The sequence below is a fragment of the Nannospalax galili genome, unplaced genomic scaffold (assembly GCF_000622305.1).
Source record: "Nannospalax galili isolate Female #2095 unplaced genomic scaffold, S.galili_v1.0 scaffold14, whole genome shotgun sequence".
In the NCBI taxonomy this organism is placed as follows: domain Eukaryota; kingdom Metazoa; phylum Chordata; class Mammalia; order Rodentia; family Spalacidae; genus Nannospalax; species Nannospalax galili.
This window is the reverse complement of record NW_008336953.1, coordinates 5,213,521-5,238,670: the sequence shown is the minus strand read 5'-3', so window position 1 is coordinate 5,238,670 and position 25,150 is coordinate 5,213,521. Positions and strand designations below refer to the sequence as shown.

Here is a 25,150-nt window from a genome sequence, read left to right as displayed (position 1 = left end):
AAATTTACAGCCAATTTTGAAAGAGATGCATCTTAGCTCTGGAAATTGTTATTGAATATGCCAATACTGTTGTAATGAAATGCTTCTTCTAAGTATGTGGTTATTAAATAAATAATTAAAAAATAATTTTATGCAGCAGTAATCAGTTGCCAATAGTTTCTAGGCTAAGGTTAGGGTCTGCTGTCCATTTCCCTCATTCTTTGCTGGGTTTTTGTCTTGTACATGCTGTAATATTGTTGCAAGTTCATATGAGCAAGTTCCCAGGGCCTGAAAGCCTCTGTTTCTTTATGTTCCTGGACCAACCCTGGCTCTCACAATCTTTCAGTCTCCTCTTCCAATGGTCTCTGAGCTCTGGGTGAATGAGGTCTAATAAAAGTCCTATCCAGGGACACACACTCAACAGCCTCTTATTCTCTAAAACCTAGCCAGTTGTGGCCTTTTGTGTGCACCACACTCTGTTGTATGAGAAAGCTTCTCTGGTGAGAGTTGAGGGATGTATTGGTACAGGCTGACTAGACTCCGGTGGATGAACTTGCACTGAAGAACATTTCGGAAGAAATGCTTGACCAGATAGGACTTAACATATATAACAAAATGCATGAAATCTGGTGAAGGAGGGCTATGGGGGCACTGATGGGGGAGGGGGGGGTCTAAATTTTATTAAGTTCTATTATATGACATACACAAAAGCTCAAAAATATATTAAAAACATATCAATAAACAAGATTCCAATGCTAAAACATTCATTTAATTAAAAGAAAAAACTAAATATTCAAAAACATTATTTTACCAATTGCCAGTAATTTGTATGAAATTCTCAAATCAATGTAATAACAAAAAAATTACCAACTTATACTAAATATTTTAAAAACACAATGAATAGATTTGATATAATTTTGATATGATTATTATGCAATTATTTTCAAAACGTAAGAATGGACTCAAAGTTACTTAGACTTGGGATGTACACTCAAAAAAGTGGCTCTTAGCTACTTTCTGCAATACATAACCAGCAGAGCAGAAGGGACACTCATGTGCTACTTGTCCAACTCTTCTTGTTTCACAGTTCAAATTTAATTTTGTTAGAATTTTATACACAAATAAACATTCATTTAACATTACATGACACTTGAATTCAGTAATAAAATTTGTCTTTTAATATAATATGCATCTTTTTCATGATACTGAGGATTGACCCTAGAAGCTTGAGCTTGCTGAGCAAGTGTTTGACCACTGAGCTACAACCTCATCCCTGCATTAAGCATCTTTAGCTAAACCTGCTGTGTGAAGATGGGCCAAATCTTCAAATCAGTTCTGTTTTTAAAATATTTTCAACATTTTAAGTTTATTCTTAGCAAATTAACAACTTAGTTTTTGGTTGTATGACTAAGAATATAGACCTCTAAACTACCTTTCTGACATTTTGGAATATTCATTCACTGCAGAAATTTTAACTTCCACGTTAACATTGGTTTCTTTCCTTCTAGGCATGGTTATTGCCACTATTTGGCATAGACATTGCGTCCCAATGTAACACCTTAAGCATTTCCCATTTTCAGAATTGTAAGTAAATAGTTTAATTTGCAGAACAATTCTGACACATATTAATGTATTAGTATTTTAAAAACTGTGAAATGCTTAAATTGTTTCTCTATGTTCATAATTGCAAAAAATACTAGCATGCACATTCTGGACATGAAAGGTAGTCTAAACTCTGCAATAGCATCAAACTATATAAACACATTTAAGCTTTGAAATTTTATTGAATTTCTGAAATTTTTATATGATATATTTTGATCATATTTAAGTATGATCCTTTGTCTATACCTCCCTTAATACCACCCAGCTCTTGATACAGCTATTTAATTATTCTTCAAAAGCTTAATCAGTTCTATCCCTATCAGCCTAATGAAAGACCAAGAAGTTCATTACAATTTCATGGATACTAGGCATTTCAGTTTTTAAAATAGCAAGTTGAATAGAAAAAATTTTATTTGTTTTAATTATTCCTTGCAAAGTTGAACACTGTTTTCTTCCAAACTTTTGCTTGTAATCGTGGTTCTCGTTTTACGGACTGCTTCTTCCAGTGATCAGATCATCTCGTCCTAATCAACTTTCAAGAGCTCTTTAAGCTGAGAGAGAAGTGTTTTGATATATATGTTGCAAATATTTTCTTTCTTTTCCATTTGCATAAAATTTCACTTATATTTCTTTATTTGCTATGAAAGAGTTTAAAGATTTTATGGTTAAATACCTACCTCTAAAGAAAATCATTTCTGTTTTTTGTGCTGTGAATATGAACTCCTTTATGTTCCTGCTCACCCCAGGATTATATAAGGGTGTATCATCGGGTACTTTTATGATTTTTTTTTTGCACTGAAATTTATATGTATTTAGAGTTTTGGGGAGGTGAAGATCAGATGGTAAAGGTGCCTGATGAGCTGAGTTTTATTCCTGGGACCCACCTGGTGGAAAGAGAGAACCTATCCCTGCAAATTGTCCCCTAACCACAATTATGCCCACACAGATTCACACATAAATAAATAATTACAATAGCAAACTTAAATTGATGTTGGTATATGTTGTTTGAGGAGGATTCAAGCTCCCCATCTCTCTTTTGTCTCTACAATACGAAATCACACGAATGGTCATTTTACTTGGATATGTGGCTAAATACCATCCCTCCATGATCCGTATGTCTGTTTGCATTCCAGTGTTTTCCATTCATCTGACATATATTTATTGCCTACTACACATCAGGTATTTTATCTGGGGACATATTACTAAGTACAATTCTTTGGAAGCAAAGTTTCAGTCTTAATAGTCCTCTTTATCAAGAGGAATGGGAAACTAATCAAGAAATTTAAGTGGGAAGAGAGAGAAAGGGAGGAAGGAATGGAATAGAGGTGAGAGAGAGAAAGAGAGAAGGAGTGAGCGAAAGAGAGAGGAAGGAGGAGAAAGAAGAAGAAGGAGGAAGAAGAGGAGGGAAGGAAGAGGAAGAGGAAGAAGAAGAAAAGAGGAGGAGAGGAGAAGGAGAGAGGAGAGAAGAAGACAAGGAAATGATGGAGGATAAGAGAGAGACTGGGAACCCACAGAGATATTGGTTAAGTGGTTTCTAAATGAACCTAGAAAAGATCAATTCTAGATGTGGAGTAAACAACGGGAAGGGAGGTTGCTCACTTCAAGCAAGAGGTAATTGTGTCATGGACAGGAATAGTGACGATGAAAGTAACAAAGAGAAATTGTTGAATTTGAAAGACAGAGGGTAGGTGGATGGAATTAGTGCCCAAATGAAACAATGCTCTTGTGAAGCCACTTGACTGCGTGGCCTTGATTTGGAGATAATTCATTCTGAATGAAATTATAAATCAATTCAGTGCAAATCAATAAATTTATTTTTTCCACAAGTGGCTATTCTGGAAAGTGGTTTAATTAATTTTAATTATATTTGTATTAATATTAATCTTTTGTCAACTGTACCATTCTTCTGCTATATACAATGATCAAAATAATTTTTTGGTTGTTTCTATGTATTGTCTTTCTTTTTCTTGAGGCAGAAAAGAAATAAAAAACTACATAGGCCTAGCTGACCTGGAATTCACTACGTAGACCAAGCTGGTCTCCAACTTGTAGAGATCTACCTGCCTCTGCCTCCCAAGTGCTGGGATTAAATGCATGCAACATCATGTCTACCGCCTAAGTGTATTCTTAAGTAAATCTATTATCTTTTGGATCTTTAATGTCTCCCAAAGGCCCATGTGCTAAAGGCTTGGTCACCAGCTGGTGGTGATACTGGAAGGTTCTGTAACCTTTATGAGGTGGAGCCTTGTGGAAAGAAGTTAGGTCATAGGGGTTATGCTTCTGATAGGGATATTGGGATCCTGGTTTCATCATCTTTCTGTTTCCTCACCACTATGAGGTGAATACCTTTGCTTCATCAAGTGCCTCCAACACAATGTCTTACCCCACACAGGCCAAAAAGCAATGGGCCAAGTGACCTAGACTCAAAACTCTGAAACCATGAGCCCACATATACCTTTCCTTCTCTTAAGGTGACTGATCACAGGTATTTGCTCATTAGTGCAAAATAGACTAACATAACAACGTAAGAATACTATATCTCATTCTGTTGACCAAAGATAGCACTTCAATTATAATTATGGGTTGACATTGTTATCAATGAAGTTATATAGTTATTTTTTTATTTCTGATAACCTAATATCTTGCACACCATTTAAATTACTTTGTACCTGGAGAATCAAAACAGGTATTCTCAAGATTTCCAGATACATGCAATCACTGTGCCAACCTCAGACACCTGCTCTGATGTATCACCAAACCATTCTTTTCTAGAGTGTGTACGATGGAAGAAGAATGTATGCATGGATATTTGAATCATGATTCTCTAGGCTATGGGTGAAATTCATAACAAGTATAGAGTTATGAGGATGTATGCCAGTATCAAAAAGAAAATACAGGATATATTCTTAATAGGGAAAAGCTTTGCTACTGGAGAAAAATCGTTGGGGCACCTTAGATTATTGGAAATGGTTTGCCAAAGTCTTCTATTAAGAGAAAACTTGATTTGAAGGAAGTATCATGGTGTATGTATCTTGTGTTTAAAATAAATGAAAAATTAATTAACTCAGGATAAATGAGTAGACACAATTCAAGCAGTAAAAACAAATACAGACTTTATGACTTTTTAATTGACACAGGCCCTAAATACTAGAGGATAATTTGAATTCTTTTTTATATCAGTTAAATATATTTTATCAACATTTTCTGTATTTTCATATTAAAACATATCTCCAAACATAGTCATAAAAGCTTAGTCTTCAGAAATATTTTCTACAGTAATCAATTCAGATACATGAGTTTTTTAAAGATAGTAGACTTTTAGAACTTAATTTTACAAAATGAATCTGAGTATTACTTGTGGATTCAATGAATAAAACTGCTTGAATCTACCCTCACGTGACCCTGCGTAAGATTTGAAAGAGTTCAGTTTTGAATGGAAGGTAACAACACTCACAGTTCTCCAGAGCTGTGTGATTGTAGACGTAGCTCTTGTCCATCTGGAATTCAGTTGCCACAGAAGAGAATTCAATGTTTCCAACATTCAAGATTGCGGCGAGTACGCTGTATACACTTCCAAGTTGCTGAAACATACCATAGAAATGTTAGCATCCGTGTCCTCTGGATTATGGCAAGATAGAAATTACACCTGGGGATAGCTGGAGAAAAGGCCTTGGGTTGCACCTTGACAAGGTTACCTTTCATTCCATGATGTCAGAGCTCCAAGCCGGTGACGACTCATGTCGGCTCAGCCTCACCCATTACTTTAACTTTAGAAATAAGTGCAATGCCTATTCTTTTGCAGGTGCTTAAAATTTTTTATGAATCCTGATAGAAATCAAAATAGTAACGAGGCGCTCTCCTCATGAAAGTAGAAACATTCATTAGCTATAGGTAAATTTGTGTAGTTTGTATATGTACAAACTGAGGCCATCTTAAAAGTGAAGCTGTGTGTGTGAATGAGAGAGAGTCAAGAGGAACCCAGCACCCAAATCAGAGGAAGCTCACAGCTTAAGTCTAGGCATCAAGACCCTGGACTATGGCTTATAGCTGAGAGCTGTGTTGTGGTTTACCTGAAGTTCCCAAGAAAGGAATGTACGGAAACACACACAGGCACATGATTCTCCTTGAAGACCCCGGGCGCATTTTGTCAAGGAGTCTATGACAAGCCACAGCACCCTCCAGTTATATTAGTGGTGAAGTAAGGCAGGAACAAGATAAAAATACAAATTTCTCTACTTATTTTAGACCAGATCCCACACTTGAGCAAAATAATTATTTCATCCTGTCCAACATTCTAGTTCATGATAAATGCTAGAAATGAAAAATCTTCAAGGGTTTTTATTAATGTATGGCATTGATATTTAATGCATATATAAGTATTTTAATAAATATATATGTCTGGTGAATATATATATATATGTATATATAGTACCAGTCACTCATCCAGTTGCCTATATTTTATGCCAAGCAGTGTTCTAGTCACAGGGGATTCAGCAGCAGGCAAACCAAAGAACTTTGTTTTCTTAGGTTATTCCAGCTGCACGGAGACAGACAGTAAGAAAATAAGCAAACAGATAAATATGACACTTTCAGAATCATGGAAGAAGGATATAAAGAAAATGAAATGGGGGCGGGGGTGCAGTAAAGAGAGACTGGAAAGGGCATGGGCCTTTCTCAGTTCATGACGTCAGGGAAGGCACTGATGATGAGGTGTGAGTGAGGGGAAGGAACTGGAGCTCCAGGAGAGAATAGCAAGAGCAAAAACCTGCCTGGCAGGAAAAAGGAAACCCAGGGCAGAGCCGGAGGAGGGTAAGGGAGGGGGAAGATGGCAGGCTAAGGAGCCCCAGTGTTGAGTGCAGCTGAGGTCTTGAGGTCCTCTGGGTATAGAAAGCCAGGATGTGACATTATCTGCTTTATTTTGATTGATGAATCCAAATTCTGTGTAGACTTGACCGGATAGAAGCAAGCTGGACAGTCACACACTGCTGAGGTTCGGATGAGACAGGATGGTGATGATGGAAAGAAGCAAGTGGACTTGGCTTTATCCAGAAGTAAACAGTAGTCTGAGCGACTGGATGGGGGTCACTTTCCTAATAACTCACTGGTAAGGAGTTACCATCCCTTGCAAAGAAGTGAACAGTGTGAACTTCCACGACTTTCAGGTGAAGAAATTAGTACAGCACCTGACATTCTGTTGTATTTTTTCCTGAGAAAACTTCAGGCCTTATGGGTAATCTATATCAGGAATAATCCCTTAGGTTGTTGAAAACTATGTTCTTCTAAAACTTTGTGTTTGTGTCAATCATGAAACAGAAAGGCCAGGTGCATAAGGTTCTAAAGTTGTATTCAGGCAAGACTAAGAGTTTCATACAGAATAGTATACTGAATCAATGGGCATTCAATTCTCATTCAACTTTTTGAGTGTGTGACTGCATAATCATTCTAGACCATGTGTCCCTGAATGACATGTTGTAATTACAACACTCATTTGGGTTGGAGCTGGAGGCTGAAGACAGTAAACCCGTGACCTGAGCTCAGTGTGGCTTGCAGAGACATTGACAGGCCTTGAAGGATCCTGACCTCAGACCCAAGTGCAGTTGTGACTGAGGAGGGAGTTGAATTATTCACCATACAAAGACTCATCTATCTACCCAATTATCTACCCACCCATCTCCCTATTGCTAAGACTGATAATCACCAAAGACCCCAAAGCAATTTTGTGTTTGATAATAAGCAGAACTGTTTATTTTCACACATAAAATGAACAGAACTTATGGCAATCTAAACAATGTTCTGTGGATTTGAATCACGGCTCCCAGCTCATGGAATAGTCTCTTTCTACTGAGGACAGGGAGCAGTTTGGAGGAAAATGTACTCTCTGGAGTCTGGCAAACCTTCATAATTTTCTGTACTTAGACCAGCTCCGATGTTAGTCTCTCCTTTTTTTTTAAATTTATTTATTTATTTTTTAATACTCTAGGGTTGAGCAGCTACGGTTTTAGCATGTGTCTTCAGGTCTGGCTTGTCCAAGAGCCAGACTTTCATTGTTAAGATGTACCAGGCTCCAACCTACTCTACTGCTGCTTCTGACATTCTACACTGCTTAGTGCCAGAGCACTGTGCTGTCCTGGTGTGCAGGTAGCAGGCTGGCATGATCATTTCTTCTTTCTATGCTGGGGCAATCTGCCCAAGGCAAAGTGGTTTGGTTAGAAAGAATCTTTGTTCTTCAACTCCTGTTGCACTATATCTCTAATTCAACTATCCACCCACCCAACCACTTATTAACCCATCCATCCATCCATCCAACCATCCATCCACCCATCTATCCATCATGTCTATGTGAGACACTCTAATTATCAATAACTAGAGCATTCTCCACATTCAAAGATCTCCTGGAACCTACTGGTATAGTAATTTTCTATAGTGACTATATATGAATAATTTATATATATTTAGAATTTTATTATTTTTGATTAATAAATTTTACATTTTGGAGTACTTCAGAGTAATAGCAAAGCTGAGTGGAAATTACAGCATTCCTATACACCCTTCCCCACACAAGCACAATGCCCCCCACTGTCAGCATCCTGGACCAATGGTGCCTTTATTATAATCATTAAGTTACATCAACTTACCCAAAGTCCATATTTTATACTAGGGTTAATTTTTGGTGCTGTGCAGCCCATGAGTTTTGATAGACATATAGTGACAAGCATCTACCACCGACTGCAGTGCTGTACAGAATAGTCTATATGCCTCGAAAGTCCTCTCCACTCTGCCTTTCATCACTCCCTCTCTCCTTATTTCTGGTAAATGGTTTTATTGTGGCCACTGTTTTCCTGTTCCAAGAATGCCATATAGTTGGAAGCAGCCGAGTGCCCATTTCACTCAGTAGTAGAAATTTAAGGTTCTTTCAGACCTTTTCATTGCACTGAAGCTTGTTTCTGAGCACTGAATAATATCCTGTTATCTGGATCTTGAATGGTTTAGTTATTTATTCAGCCACTGAGGGTATCTTGATTTCTTCTAAATACATTTTATTTATTATTTTTATTTTACATGTATGAGTGTATTGTCTGTATGTGTGCAAGTACACCTGTGTCATGCAATGCCCACGGAGGTCAGAAGAGAGTGTCAGATTCCCCTGGAACTAGAGTTAAGGATGATTGTAGCTGCCATGAGGGTGCTGGGAATTGAACCTGGGTCCTCTGCAAGAGCAGTCAGTGCTCTTAACTGCTGAGCCATCTCTCCGGCTCCTGCTTCTACATTTTTGTGATTGTCAGGCACAGCTGCAGCAAATGCCCATGCACAGGTTTTGGGTACACAGCAAGTACAATACATTATATGTACAGTAAAGGAGTGCTTAGTTCATAAGAAACAGCCAAACTCTCTCCGAAGCAGCTGTGCCACTCTTCACTCTCACCAGCAATAGATGGCAGTCCTGTTGCTCCCTGTTGCTCCACATACTTACCAATGCTTGATGTTGTCAGTTGTGATTTTAGTCTTTTTCTCTAGTGGTACTAAATCCAGGCCCCAGCTCTGTCCTACACAAAAGCTGAACCACTGAACTATATCCCTAGCTCAGTTTGCTTTCATTTTGAGGTCACACTGTATGATCAGTCCCTATTCTTGTGTGACTGTGCCCTGTTAGAACACCATGTGAAGTGACAGAAAAAGAGAATACTGGATGACCACTGAAGGCAGGAATGAGGGGATTCCCTGCCACCCACAATACTGAATTGTGAGAGAAACTGCCGGAGATGCACGGAAAAGATTTTCTCCCATATCCCTCAAAAGCATCCATACCTGCCCATGTCCCGATCACAAACCTAACAGCTCTCTGTACTATGAGCCCTAAAGTCCTATTTGTCCAAACAGTTGGGGGACTTTGTTACAGCCGCCCTAGAAACTGATATAGCACTTATGCCTTTTCCTTGTTGTTAGAAGTGTGAATAAGATAAGTGATTCTGGGATAACTTACATGTTTCTCCTGAAACATTTAACTTTAAAACTATCATAGACAATAAACAATCTGACAAGTCTACATCTTGAATTTAAGTGCTTGCTTCATATTACACTTATGATTTAAATTTGAAGAAGTATAGTATAATTTTATTGAAAATTTCACTCAAATGTATAAGGTGACTTGACTTACTACATTAAAAACTTAGAACTATTATTAGATTTTCAGGGCTAGTAAACTCAAGTGCTTAGGGAGATTTAGTCAAATGATTACAGCACTTAGAAAGTGCTTATTAGTCCTTGTAAACCCTCCCTGTCAGTCATTTGGAGTATTCTAAAGTCTGGGGTGTACTAAATTTTTAAATGTTCAGTTAGGAAAACTAAATTTATGAATTAATCAAAAATATGTGGTGGTTTAAATGAGAACTGTCCCCCATAGGCTCACATATCTGAACACTTGGTCCCCAGTTGTGGTACAGTTTGAGGATGTTTAGGAGGAAGTATGCCACTGGGGGTGGGCTTTGAGAGTTTGTAGCCTCAACCCACTTCCAGTTCACTGTCTGCACCAGGCTTGGAGTTGAAAAAGTGATATGACCTCTCAGCTTCCTGATTCTGCCATCTGCTCCCATGCCTCCTCAGCCATTATGGACACCCATTTTGGAAGAGCAAGCCAGAATAAATTTTTTCTGTAAGTTGCTTTTGGTGATGGTGTTTTATCACAGCAGCAGAAAAGCAACTAATATATTGGCAAATCATTTTTACGATGAAGACTGTTAGATTCACACACTGAATAAAAAGAGGTGTACACAGTCTATAAATAATCCATGTCTTACAGTTTCTATTTCTTTTTTTCTGAGACTTTTCTTCTAAGCTAAACATCTCCCTCTTTTGGTCCCAAGCTCTGCATCATGAGTTAGAGTTTGATTTTATGAGCATGTCAAAGCCTTTCAAAAACAAGGTTTTTTTTTTCTTCTCAAAGCCACTTCTTCTAAATAGCAGAACTCTCTGGTTAGAGACGGTACAATGCTCATCTCTCATTTTGTTCTGAGAATGGAAAATGTAGTACCTTGGGACAGATGTCCATCATCCTTTTGGGAGCTGTGTTAGACAGCTTCACTTGTCACCTAGACACACCTGGGAAGAGGGAACCTCAACTGAGGAATTATCTTTATCTGATTTGTCTGTAGCCATGTATGTGAGGCACTTTCTTGATTACTGAGTGACATGGGAGGGCCCAGTTCACTGTGGGTGGTGCCATCCTTAAGCAGGTTGTCCTGAGTTGTATAAGAAAGCAGGTTAAGCACAGGCCAGAGGAGCAAGCCAGTAAGCAGCGTATGCCCCATGGGCTGTTCTTCAGCTCCTGTCTCCAGGTTCCTGCCTTGAGTTCCTGTCCTGGCTTCTCTCAGTGATCAACTATAATTGATAGTGTGTAAGCCAAATGAATTCTCCCCTCCAAGATGGTTTTGGTCAGAGTGCTTTATCACAGCAACAGAAAACTAAGTAGGATGGAAATATGCCTGAATCCATACTTGAAGCCTTACTGAAGCCCAGGCAAGGGAGTAGACGGAAAGGGGACAATGGCTGGACCTCAACTGGTAGGTACGCAGTGGACCAGGACAAGGGGATCTCCTTCCTGTGGGGTGTAGCACCACATAGTCCAGTCCTGGAAGAGCCAAGGTGCTGGTGCTCTTATTGACCAAGGACAGAGGAGGCAGGTGGGGAAACAGGGGTTCACATGCTGCTGGGGGCACTGCATGTTCTATAAGAACACACTTATATTTTATTCTGTAGGAAGGAACCAAGTGCACACACTAATTGTTTGCTTTGAGTTGACCTTCAAGCTAGATGTCATCTGTTCTAGTTTGTTTCTCCACTGCTGTGACAAAATCCTCTGACCAATACCAATTTGGGGAGGAAAGGGTTTATTCCGCTTACATCTCCTTGGCCACAGTTTATTACTGAGGGAGTCCAAGGTAGGAACTCAGGGCAGGAACCTGGAGGCAGGAGCTGGAGCACAGGCCATGGAGAAATGCTGCTTACTGGCTTGCTGCCCTGGCCCCTGCTCAGCGTGCTTTCTTATACAATACAGGACCACTTGCCCAGGGGTGGTACTGACCACAGCAGACTGGGCCCTCCTACATCACTCAGCAGTCAAGAAAATACCCCACAGACATGACCACAGGTCAATCCAATGGAAGCAATTCCCCAATTGAGGATCCCTCTGTGGATATGTGTCAAGTTAACAACTAAAGTGATCCAGTACATCATCCAGATGACTGGCTGAGGAGGAACACAAGAGTCAGTGGCTCTAGTGTTTGTGAACCATTTTGCTACAGAAAGGAGATGATGAGAAAAGTACCAATGCACAAATCTTAGAGACAAGCCTGATCATCTGACCAGAGGGTGACTGACTGCCTTTGTTTCTCCTCCCTACATAATCTTCCGGCTAAAGTTGAGATGTGAGACAGATGTTTAGGGTGTTCATCCACTGTCTTTTCATCCACTGGCTCTCTGAATAATAATTCTTGGGTTTTGCCTTATGTAACCAAAAGCAAGGCCACTCACAATACCAGGGAAATAGGAACTGCTGGGAGGGAAGGCCAAACTTCAGTTAGCATTTGCAGCTGTTTGCATACAGGGGCCCTTGTGTCCTTTATTCTTAGGTTGGATTCTGCAGACATAGCAGTAAAATAACATGAGCCTGCAAAGACTGGACTGAAATCAGCAGGTTCTCAGCTTTAGTTACATGATCAGAGATATCAGAGAGCTGTAAGTGACTCAGAACTTAGCGACTTCACACACCTCTTTGAGAAACTGACACCAGAGATGTCCAGTTATTGGTGTAGATCCAAAGCCAGAAAATAATTAGTGCCAAGGACTTTAACCCAGGGATACCGACTCCCTAGCAAGGAATTTCTTTCATCACATCGGCTGCCTCCTTGGTGTTGTCATTTAGTTGACGCCATCAGCATTGGTTGAATTGTGACATCCTAGAGCTGTAACTTGTTTTATGCTTTATGCTTTATGAAGTGACTAACTAGAAGGGACATGTGTATTCTCCCATTATTACCACAACCAGTTTTTTAAAAGGAGGTGATAGTATTTTGTGGAAACCCAATGCTTTAAAATATTTAATTTCTATCATGAATATTATTTGATCTTAAGTAAAACTTTACCTAAGAATCAAAAGGAAGCATGCATTTTAGATTATCATAGAAAATCTAAGCAAAATTAAAGGACAAACAAAGGGTATTTTCATTGTAGACATAACACATGGCTTGTTACAAATAAAAACAAGAATTTCTGTTTTAATAAGGTCTAAATGAATGGTAAAAAATGTTCTGAAAATGGGTTGAATCATTGAACCACTGATGAATTATTGTAAAACTATAGAGGTAAAGTGACTTAGGAAATCACATGGCTTAAGAATTTTGGAGTTTTCTAATTTGTGTTATTTTTAGAGATTTTCTAATTTTGAATTGCCTGATTTTAATTTTGGATTGTATTGAATCATAATACATAATGTGAGTTTTAATCCCTGGGAGATTTAAAAAGACACAGACAACATGGGTGCAGTCAACACCAGTGACAGAGCGGAAGAAGAGAGAAAAGCAGCTCTACTCAGGAGAATACTGCTGGAGAAAGCCCTGAGGGCATCAGGCTGGGCTCAGAGGTGTGGGGGCCCTGTTGCTTCACTTTATATTGAAGCTGCCTCTTTCCAAATCAGGTTTGAAGCGGCTACCGGCAAAGAACAGATCCAGGGCTGGAGAGATGGATGCTCAGTGGTTAAGAGCACTGGCTGCTCTTGCAGAGGACCAGGGTCCAGTTTCCAGCACCCACATGGTGGTTAACAACCATCCATAATTCCAGTTCCAGGTGATCTAACACCTTCTTCTGGCCTCTTTGGGCATTGCATGACAGGGGTGCACTTGTATACATTCAGGCAAAGTATTCATACACATGAAAATTTAAAAAGCCCAAAATAATAAAAAGAGAACAGATTCAAGGAGTCCAGAGATTGCAAAAAAAAAATTCACTACTGGTACAAAAATCATGTAAGTACCAGGGCAGGCTGTCTTTGTTAACTTTTGGAGTTGTCTTGAGATGGGGGACACTGTCCAGAGAGGGTCACCTTGAATCAGAGTGAAAGTTTTCATGAAACAACCAGCTCTGGTGATGCTTCAGAACAGAAACAGATGTTACAGACATTTTTTCCTAAGCTGCATATTTACATGTTCAATAAATCTTAAGTATGTTTACATTTGGAATACAGTTTGAAGTGAATGGGTGATATTCACAGGTTGATGCAAACACAAAGCTGGTTTCATTTCAATATTGCTCAACATTGTCTGCCAGCAAGAGAAAAGGAACTGAGCCAAATGTAAGTAAAACACTGCCTCTAATGAGTGCAACTTAGAAGTAAAGAGACCAATCCAAAAATGACTTCTTGCTTCGAAGATAGAAACCGGGGGCTGGAAGGGATGGGTAAGGAGCAGATCAGCTCTTCAAAAACATTTTCACTGAATTTTTGTGCATTTTATACAATGCATTCTGGTCATATTTAGATACCTTTCTCTATCTGCACCCCCCCCATAGCCCTCCACCAGATTTCATGCATTCTGTCATATATGTTAAGGTTTATAGAGTCAAATTTGTATCCCCAGATGACCCTTGGTGTGAGTCTATCCACTGGAGTCTGGTCAACGTATCTAGTGCCACTCCCTTAAAGAATACCAACTCTCCCTCACCCAACAGCTCAGTTCAGCTCTTTTGATGATAAAGGCAAGGGAAAGAGCTACAAGCAAGTCTGGGCTGGTCTTACTAGCAGAGGCTACTTTGGTTGATAAACACTGCATCCTTCCAGGCTGTCCTGAGATCCAGTTAGCATCTCCTGGTTCCCCCCCCTTAACCAGGTGCTTACCAGAGCCAGAACACAGCTCAAAAGGAGCACTGATCCCTAGCAATACTGGTCCTAGGACCAAGGGTTCCAGACAAGGCGGATGCTCTTGTTCTTTTATTCAGTACACCACAAATAAACTGTCTCCATTTTAAAAACCAGGAGACTCTGAATGCTGAAAGCAGTTTGTCTCCAGGGTACAAGCTGCAAGATGGATAAGGTCCAGGCTCAGGAAAGGGCAGGAAGAAGAAGTAGTGGAGAAAAGAACAGTGGAAGATTTGAATTTGGATGTTGGAAGGGAGAAGTGACGAAGGGGCAGCCGAAGTGGCTGTGTCCAGGAAAGGGTCAGCAGAAGGGCGAGGTAAATGGCTAATTAAATCATAGCGGCCAGAGCAGAAGATGTCTTATTTTTACCTCTGATGAAGTTAATCTGGATTTATATTGTGCTGAAACACTCAGGAAGGAGGACAAGTTCCTTGTCTTGTGAGTCAGAACTAGAGAAAAAGATTCAAGCTGGGACTGGACATGCTGGTGGGTAATCCCAGCTATTTGGGAGGCTCAGACAGAGGATCACAAGTCCAAGACCTGTCTGCAGAGTGACTTTAAGGAGTTGAAGGCCAGTTTGAGTAATTTAGTGATATCCTGTCTTAAAAAAAAGTGGCAGAGGACCTGCCAGGCATGCTCAGGACTATAAATTCAATTCTCAGTCCAAAAAAGAAAGAAGGATTCAAAAGGACATTTGTGATGCTCAGGACATCTGATTACAGCACTCTCCCTTGCTTGGTAGAGCAATGTTGAGTAATGTTGAGACGAAAATAGCTTTACCTCAGCTTAGGACTATCGCTCATTTGTTTAAGACCACATGTTCCAAATTTAAACATATTTGGGGTTTATTGAACATCTAAACATGAACCTACGTTTGGAAGAGAGTGGGATCTCCCTGAGGCATTTTCATGACTTTTCTACTGTTTCTGGATGTGGGTCACATGTCACGTGCGTATGGCTGAAGCTCTTGACTTCTGAGGTAGGAGCTTCTCTCTCAGAGTGAAAAGCATTATAAACATATTTATTTTACTAGTAAAAAATCTATTTCCTGGCTGATACATGCTACAATTCAGATGTTGTTTCCTAAAGATAAGGTTACCAGCAGAGATTTCAACATCACAGGACATTAGCCTCCAGACTAAACAACACATACAGACACACACTGCCATCTTATTATGAGATGTCCACATTCACAATGAATTCCATGTGCCTTGTGATCTCCCAGCTATTTGATTCCTACTAAGCTTTCTTTATTTTTATCACAACACATAGGCAAAGATTGCTGTAAATCAAGAAACCTCTGTCTCTGTACATGAATGTAGTCATTCTGCTGGAGCTTCCACTTCTAAACAAAATAATTACTCAGTTTCAGCCCAGGGATTCCTCTAAGTAAAGTATTTGCCTAAGGATTGTTCAGCCTTGGCTAACCATTGAGTTTAGAGTAAGGTTCCCTGCTTGTCCTTATAATTGGCTGTTATGGCAAAACAGAAAACTCCTTTGGAAAGTCATTCTAATAAAGACCCTTCTGCTTCCAGGAATAGTTAATTCTCTGTGATGGTTCTGGAAACAACCTTCCAGGTCCCTTCTGAATCCTTAATCTGTCGCTCACGTGTCTGTCCCTACAAACCAGTTAATTCATCTGGAAACTGAGTAGCAATGTTTATTCAGAACCTAGTCTAAGAACTCTGAATACTAAGGTTATAAAAGCAGCCATGTTTTAGGAGTTTCTTCATAAAATCTGAATTCTTTTTGGCTCTGAAGAAAGCTATACTAGAAAAATGAGCCTAAAAAGTTGAGACAACTCACAAAAGACATTGATTTGGTGTGACAAATGGAATTACAGTGAATATTCATTGTATAGACACTGTTTGATTTCTAAGTTTAATAATGTCTGTTCCAAAGCCATTTTTATTTCCAGTGCTTTAGGTCAGAGTTGACAACTTCATATCATTCTATTGTCCCCATTCCTACATGGATTGTACAAGAACAAAATATTTCTTTTCAAAAAGTCTCCAAATACTCCCATGCCATCTCTTCTCCTGTTGTGGACACTGGCCCATTTCTTCCCTTGGCACTGCAGACCTCTGGACTACCCTCTTGGTCCAGACTCCTCACTGCTTCCTGATCCTTTGCACCCAGATTAAGCCAAATCCTTGGACTAGTCCCCTGGAGCCCTCAGAGCCTGTTCCTTCCCCAACTTCACCTTTGTATCTCTGGCCAGCCCAGGCCCTAAAGCTTCCTGGGGCCAGCATCTTTCCTGGGTAAATTTGGCCCTGCCCACTGTGCCTTGACTCCCACAGCCTTGTTCACCCTCTGAACTCCCCCACCCCATCTCCCTTCCTAGTGTGGGCACTGGCCTATTTCTTCCTTGGCACCCCAGACCTCTGGACTGCCCTCTTGGTCCAGACTCCCCACTGCTTCCTGATCCTTTGCACCCAGACCAACCCAATACCTTGGTCCGGTCCCCTGGGGCCCTCAACGCCTGTTCCCTCTCCCACCTTGCTTTTGCATACCTGAGACCAGTCTTCAGCCCTGGCTGTCCCACCCCCAACCTGGATTCCTGAGACCAGCCTCCTTCCCTGACTTCCTGAGAGTACTGAATTCTACCTCTACCTAGCAGTCCTCCAAAACTGTCCTGTGTCTGGTGACTAGAAGGATCAAGACCTTAGGAGAAAGCCTGAGAGCATCTGATCCTCCTCTGACTTGGGCCTCTGTGGGAACCCCTGAGAAACAGGATGAAATCCATATGGCCCCTCCAATATAGAATCAAAAGAGAGAACCTGAAGCCTAAACCAACCAGAGTGAAAACATGCCCAACAAGTAAACGACAAAGGCACATAAAGTTTACAAAAACAAACAGACCTAAACTCCACAAAGGAAGGCTTGAGTCTCACACAAGAATCAGAAACTACAAAAGAAATCCACATGTCAAAAATCACAGGAAAAAAATAGTAACATGAAAAACCGAAATAATATATCCCCACCAAATACCAACAGTCCTGTAGAGGAATACAATGAGAAACCCTACAGATAACACAGGACATGGGATTCAAAGAACAATTATAAACATGATAAAACAGTTCAGTGAATTTAAAGAACACACAAAGAGAGGAATCAAAGAACTGAAAGGAGATAGGGATAAACTTCTGAATGAAAAAAGAGTTAGAAATATTGAAGAATACTCAAATGAAATGAAGAAGGAAGTGAAACACTCAATAAGCCAATTAGAAATGACAGGAGAAAGCCTCACCAATAGGATGAATGAAATGGAAAACAGAATATCAAGACTGGAAAATAAAGTGGATGAATTAGACCACTCAAGCAAAGATTACAAAAAAAATTACGAAAAAATAAGAATGGAATGTGCAGGAATTATGTGACACCATAAAAAGACCAAAGTTATGAATAATAGGCATACAGGAAGGAGAAGAATCTCAAGATAATAGTATGGACCAAATCTTCAACAGGATTGTAGAAGAAAATTTCACAAAATTAAAGAAAGACATGCCCATACAAACACAAGAAGCATATAGAACACCAAATAGACAGGACCAGAAAAGAAACTCCATGGCACATCATAGTAAAAACACTAAACATACAGAACAAAGAGAGAACACTGAAAACTGCAAAAGAAAAACAACAAGTCAGATATAAAGGAAAACCAATCAGGATTACATCTGACTTTTCAGTGCAAACTATGAAAGCCAGAAGAGCCTGGATCAAAGTATTCCCAGTTCTAAATAACCACAGATGCCAATTCAGATTACTTTACCCAGCCAAAATGTCTACTATAGTTGAAGGGGAAAGAAAAATCTTCCATGGCATAAATAGGTTGAAAGAATTCATGTCCACAAAACCACCTCTTCAGAGGTTCTTGAAGCAATACAAAGAGCAGAAGAAAGAAATGACTATACCCAAGGGGTAACAGAAAGAAACTTAATGAAGGTATAACTGTGGAAACACACAGTTATATCAAGAACGGAAACAGAAATCAAAACAATAGGAATCAATACACATTTTTCATTAATAACTTTAGACATCAGTGTACTGAACTCCCCCGTCAAAAGACAAGGCCTAGCTGAATGGGTTAAGAAACAAAGCCTGTCTTTTTGTTGTCTGCAAGAAACCCATCTCACTTTCAAGGACAGGAACTACCTTAAGGTGAAAGGATGGAAAATTATTCCAAGTGATTAGTACTAAGGAAAAAGCAGGAGTTGCAATTCTAATATCTGATAAAGTAGACTTCAAAATAAAACTGATCAGAAGAGAGAAAGAGGGCCACTTCATTCTGATCAAAGGAACAAATGACCAAGAAGATATTACAAAATATAAATGAACATATATTCACCAAACTATGGTGTACCAAACTTCATAATAACAGTACTACAGGACTTTAAGACCCAGATTAATCCCAACTTGTTAATAATAGGGGACTTCAATACCCCATTGTCTCCATTAGATAGGTCAACTGGACAGATAATCAATAGAGAGACATCTGAATTAAAAAATATCATATATCAAATGGGCCTAACAAAAATCTACAGAATATTCTACCTAAGCACCAAAGAATATAGTTTCTATTCAGCGTCCCATGGCAATTTCTCCAAAATTGACTATGTACTGGGCACAAAACAAACCTCAACAAATACAAAAAGATTAAAATAATTCCATGCATTCTATCAGACCACAATGCACTAAAGCTTAAAATCAACACCAGAAGAAACGCTAGTAACTACATAAACACATGGAAATTAAGCAACACACTCCTGAATGATGAATGGGTCAAAGGAGAAATTAAGAAAGAAATAAAAGTATTCTTGGAACTAAATGAAAAGGACAATACAACACGACAAAACCTCTGGGGCATGCTGAAAGCTGTCCTTAGGGGGAAGTTTATAACATTAAGTGCCTATATTAAAAAAGCAGAAAGAACACAAATAATTGACTTAACATTGCAACTCAAGACACTTGAAAAGCAACAACAAATGAAACTTAAACCAAGCAGACAAGAAGAATAACAAAATTCAGAGCAGAAATCAATGAAATAGAAACAAAGAAAACAATACAAAGAATCAATGACTTCAAGAGCTGTTTCCTTGAAAAGATAAACAAGATTGACAGACCTTTAGCTCAGTTAACCAAAAGAAAAAAAGACCACCTCCAAATCAACAAAATCAGAAATGAAAGGGGAAACATCACAACAGACACCAAAGATATCTACAACATTATAAGGGAGTACTTTAAAAGCGTATATGCTACTAAATTTGAAAATCTAAAAAATTGGATGGGTATCTATAAGCATGGGAGCCACCAAAACTAAACCAAGAAGAGATCGACAGCTTAAACAGACCCCTAACACATAAGGAAACGGAAATAGTAATACAAAACTTCCCAAGTTAAAAAAAGCCCAGGACCAGATGGATTTACAGCAGAATTCTACCAGACAGTTAAAGAAGATCTATATCCAATGCTACTTATTTATTCAAAAAGACAGAAATGGAGGGAGAGCTTCCAAATTCCTTCTATGAATCCAGCATTACTCTAATACTCCAAACCAGGTAAAGATACAACCAAAAAAGAAAACCATAGACCCATATCCTTAATGAACATAGATGCAAAAATTCTCAACAAAATACTTGCAAACTGCACACAGACACACATCAAAAAGATCATCCACCACGATCAAGTCGGCTTCATCCCGAGATGGAGGGATGGTTCAATATACGCAAGTCAACAAATGTCATAAATCATATAAATGGACTCAAAGACAAGAACCACATTGTCATCTCAGTAGATTCAGAAAAGGCCTTTGACAAAAGTCAACATGCACTGATGTTCAAAGTCCTAGAGGGAACTGGACTGGAGGAAACATACCTCAACATAGTTAAAGCCATATATAACAAACACACAGACAACATCATTCTAAATGGAGAAAAACTGGAAACATTCCCATTAAAATCAGGAACCAGATATGGCTGTACAGTATCTCCACTCCTTTTTAACATAGTGCCTGAAACTCTTGCAAGAGCAATAAGACAAGAGAAGGAAGTTAAAAGAGTAATAATTGGAAAAGAAGAGATCAAGTTATCCCTTTAGGCAGATGATATGGTATTATACCTAAGAGATGCCAAAAATTCCACCAAAAAACTTCTAATACTGGTTAACACTTTCAGTAAAGTGGCAGGTTACAAAATTGATCTACAAAATTCTGTAGCCTTTCTATATACCAATAGTAAGCAATCAGAGAACGAGTACACTGAAATACTCCCTTTCACAATAGCCTCAAAAAATTTCAGAGAAAACCTGATCAAAGGCATTAAAGACCTTTACAATGACAATTTTAATTCTTTAAAGAAAGATATTGAGGAAGGCACCAGAAGATGGAAGGACCTACCATGCTCAAGGATTGGAAGAATTAATATTATGAAAATGACCACCCTACCAAAAGACATTTATAGATTCAATGCAATGCCAATCAGCATCCTCATGAGAGAATTAGGAAAAAAACATCCTAAGATTCATCTGGAAGCACAAAAGGGCTTGGATAGTCAAGGCAAACTGAGCACAAAGATCAATGCTGGGAGGATTAGTATACTAGATTTTAAAATGTATTACAGAACTATAGTCATAAAAATAACATGGTGCTGGCAAAAAAATAGACTCATAGATCACTGGCACAAAATTGAAGACCCAAATATGAGCACATGAAATTTCAGCCACCTGATATTTGACAAAGGGGCCAAGAACATTCACTGGAGGAAAGACAGTATGTTCAGCAAAAGGTGCTGGCAAAACTGGATCTCCACCTGTAGAAGAATGAAACTTAACCCTTATCTTTCACCTTACACAAAAGTCAATCCAAATGGACCAAAGATCTCAATGTGAAGCCTGAAACTTTGAAACTGTTAGAAGAAAACTTTGGCAATAACCTACAAGATATAGGTGTAGGAAAGGTTTTTCTAAACTGGACATCAATTGCTCAGGAAGTAAGGCCAAGAATCAACAAATGGGACCTCATTAAACTAAAAAGCTTCTGTACAGCAAAAGAAGCAACCAAGGAAGTAAAGAGAAAACCCACAGAGTGGCAGAAAATCGTCACCAACAACGCATCTGACAGAGGTTTAACATTCAGAATATATAAAGAACTCAAAAAAGAAAGACTCAAGGATGGAAGTAACCCAATTAAAATATGGGATAAGGAGCTGAACAGAGAATTCTCAAAAGAAGAAATAAAGATGGCTAAAAAGTATCTTAAAAGGTGTCAACACCATTAGTAATTAGGGAAAAGCAAATTAAAACCACTTTAAGATTTCATTTTACCCTAGTCAGACTGGCTAAGATCAAGAAATCAAATGATACCAAATGTTGGAGAGGATGCAGGGAAAGGGGAACACTTATCCACTGCTGGTGGGATTGCAAACTTGTTCAACCCTTATGGAAAGCAGTGTGGCGAACCCTTGAAAAACTTAAAATGAACCTACCATTTGACCCAATTATACCACTCCTTGGCATATACCCAAAGAACTCATCTTATTGCAGAGACACTTACACATCCATGTTTGCTGCTGCTCTTTTCACAATAGCTAAAAGAGTGAAGCAACCTAAGCGTCCTTCAATTGACGAGCAGATAATGAAAATGTGGTTCATTTGTATGATGGAGTTCTACACAGCAGTAAAGAAAGATGAAATAATGAAATTTGCAGGTAAGTGGATGGAAACAGAAACTGTTATTCTAAGTGAAATAACACAGACTCAGAAAAACAAATGACATATGTTCTCCCTCATATGTGGCTCCTAGCAGCAAATCCTTATAAGTGAGTATGTATCCAGACATAACTACAGGAACCAGGACAATGAAAAGGAACCAGGGAGGTAAAGGAAAAGAAAGAATCTGAGGGAAGAAGAACAATAGGAAACTGGTATTACCAAGGGAGATATAGATAAAAATGGGGTTATTTTAAGGGGAAAGGGGCAGGAAGATTATACAAGGAACTCTGGGGATAAGGGGAAAGAAGGAGTTAAAGAGAGGTGGAACCATAGAAGAAGGGTATTATTAAGGGAGAGATGGAAGAAATGGAGGCACCTTAAATGGGGAAACCATGGTGGATGGGTTAGACAACGAGAAAGATAAATAATGCCTAGCTAGTTTTAAAAAAACCAGAGGGAACAATATTAGTCCAACAACCTACTGACAAATTATACATGCAACTTGCTCAAGGAACATATTATATGTCTAGTCAAGGTTTATCTGAGAAGATTTGGTTTTTGCCCAAGTTTTATCTACATAATGCATGACAATTAAAAGTACCAGACTGGTGGAATTAACCTTATTGGGTGTTTAACAGCTATACTTTGAGGCTACACTAATCTGGTCAGAGGGACTTAAAGGACAATTTTTTCTCATTGTCCAGGGGACTATGGGCATTTCTCAAAATGTCCTGTAACTGTGGTGAGTCACCTGTCCTCTTGATCAAGGAGGCCGTGGAGACCCCACCAGATGGACTTGAACCAGTGTCCAGTCTACAAAGAAGAGGGTCAACACAGAGGAAACATTCCCTCCATGCTTCCAAGTGAAACCAGCCACGGTTGAGCAGGTCCTTTGACTTATCGTCACATAGATAGAACTGGTAAAAGAAAGGAGCCAGGGGCTCCTCTCAAGCCCATGTGACCCCTGAGGAACAGATCCTCAAATGACCTTAAGAGTAAAAATAAACTGGTTTATTTGGGCCAACTGTATGGTCTTAAACACCCAAAAGGAAAGTATAACCAAAGATTAAAGTTATCACTATAATTCTTTAAGAGTCCATGTATATAGCTAAAGGCTATATAACAAGAAACAATGCCAGACAGGAGATACCTTCCTTTGAGTTGTTGGCCAGGGTGGCCCAAGAGACTCCCAGTTAGTAACCCAGCATAGAACTGGGAAAATTAACAGCAGTCTCCAATCTTATCTAAAGGAATGTTAGCAACTGATTGCTGCTAGATGAGGAAGAGATGATCTTCCTAGAACAAGGGACTCTAGATAGGCTGACTCAACTCGGTGGAGGGACAAGCACTGGGGAATGGCTGGGGGCACCAACGACACAGTGGACAGTAACAGGGATGACAGAGTATATGGGCTCCAGTGGTGGGGGAGCTCTGGGAGGGTATAAAGATGAAAAAGACTATTTGGGATGTTCTGTATGAAATGCACACACACAAATCAATCAATAAAAAATGAGCTATATTTGAGGAAGAAGCATAAAAATTTACTTCATGTTAATTCGTAGATATGAAAAACATTACCATTGAAATCTACCTGATGAATTTATATCCATGCTCAGGTGCCAAGGATCTCAGAAAGTAACTGACTGTGACTAGTAATAATCAGATACACAGAGATTAGAGATACATGTGCAAACACCTAATTGTTATTTGCATTAAAAATGAATTTTTCTTTATCTACATGGCACATGGTAATTAAAAGTACCAGGCTGGTGGAACTAATGTTCTTGGATGTTTAACGGCCATACTTTGAGGCTGATATTAATTTTGTCAGAGGGACATAAAGGACACTTTTTGTTCCTTTCCCTTCTAGGTTGACTAAGTTCCAGGGGACTATGAGCATCTCTCAAACTGTCTTGTAACTGTTGTGAGTCACCTGTCCTCTTGATAAAGAAGGCCATGGAGACCCCACCAGATGGACTTGAACCAGTGCCCAGTCTACAAAGAGGAGGGTCAACACAGAGAAAACATTTCCTCCATGCTTCCAAGTGAAGCCAGCCATGGTCGAGTAGGACCTTTGACTTATCTTCACATAGGTGGAACTGGTAAAAGAATGGAGCCAGGGGCTCCTCCCAAGCCCATGTTATCCCTAAGGAGGAGATCCTCAAATGACATTAAGAGTAAAAATAAAGTGGTTTATTGGGGCCAATTGAGGCTCTTAAACACCCAAAAGGAAAGTATAACTAAAGATTAATGGGGTCAATATGATTTTTTTAAGAGTCCATATGTATGGCTAAAGGCTATATCACAAGAAACAATGCCAGACAGGAGATACCTTCCTTTGAGTTATTGGCCAGGGTGGCCCAAAAGATTCCCAGAGAGTAACCCAGCACAGAACTGGGAAAATGAATAGCAGACCCCAATCTTATCTAAAGGAATGTTGGCAACTGATTGCTGCTAGATGAGGAACAGCTGATCTTCCTAAAACAAGGATCTCCAGATAGGCTGATATGCACTGGGGAATGGCTGGGGGCACCAACATCACAGTGGACAGTAACAGGGATGACAGAGTATATGGGCTCCAATGTGGGGGCAGGGGAGGCTATGGGAGGGTGCCATTTGGGAAGTGGATATATAGATGAATAAGGTTGTTTGGGATGTTCTGTGTGATATACACACACAAAAATCAACAATGTTTTAAAAAAGACTTGTATTTGAGGAGGAAGCATAAAAATTTACTTTATGTTAACTAGTAGAGGTGATAAACATTACCATTGAAATCTACCTGATGACTTTATATCCATACTCTGGTGCCAAGAATCCAAGTGTAACCGGCTGTGACTAGTATTAATTAGATACATAGAGATTAAGACATGTGAAAACATCTAAGTGTTAGTAGCATTAAAATGTAGGAAATAGCATATTTTAAAATGAAATGGAGATCTTCTTTAAAGGTTAAAA

The 25,150-nt window shown here is 39.2% G+C and overlaps 1 protein-coding gene across 1 annotated transcript in view; it reads right to left on the bottom strand.

The window, feature by feature from the left end:
• Window positions 1–25,150, bottom strand: part of Myo3a (myosin IIIA) — a 256,799-nt gene that overhangs the window by 92,271 nt on the left and 139,378 nt on the right. The window contains exon 16 of the mRNA XM_008831744.1: window positions 5,036–5,162. Coding sequence (XP_008829966.1) covers window positions 5,036–5,162 — 127 coding nt within the window. The remainder of the gene's footprint in view (window positions 1–5,035; window positions 5,163–25,150) is intronic.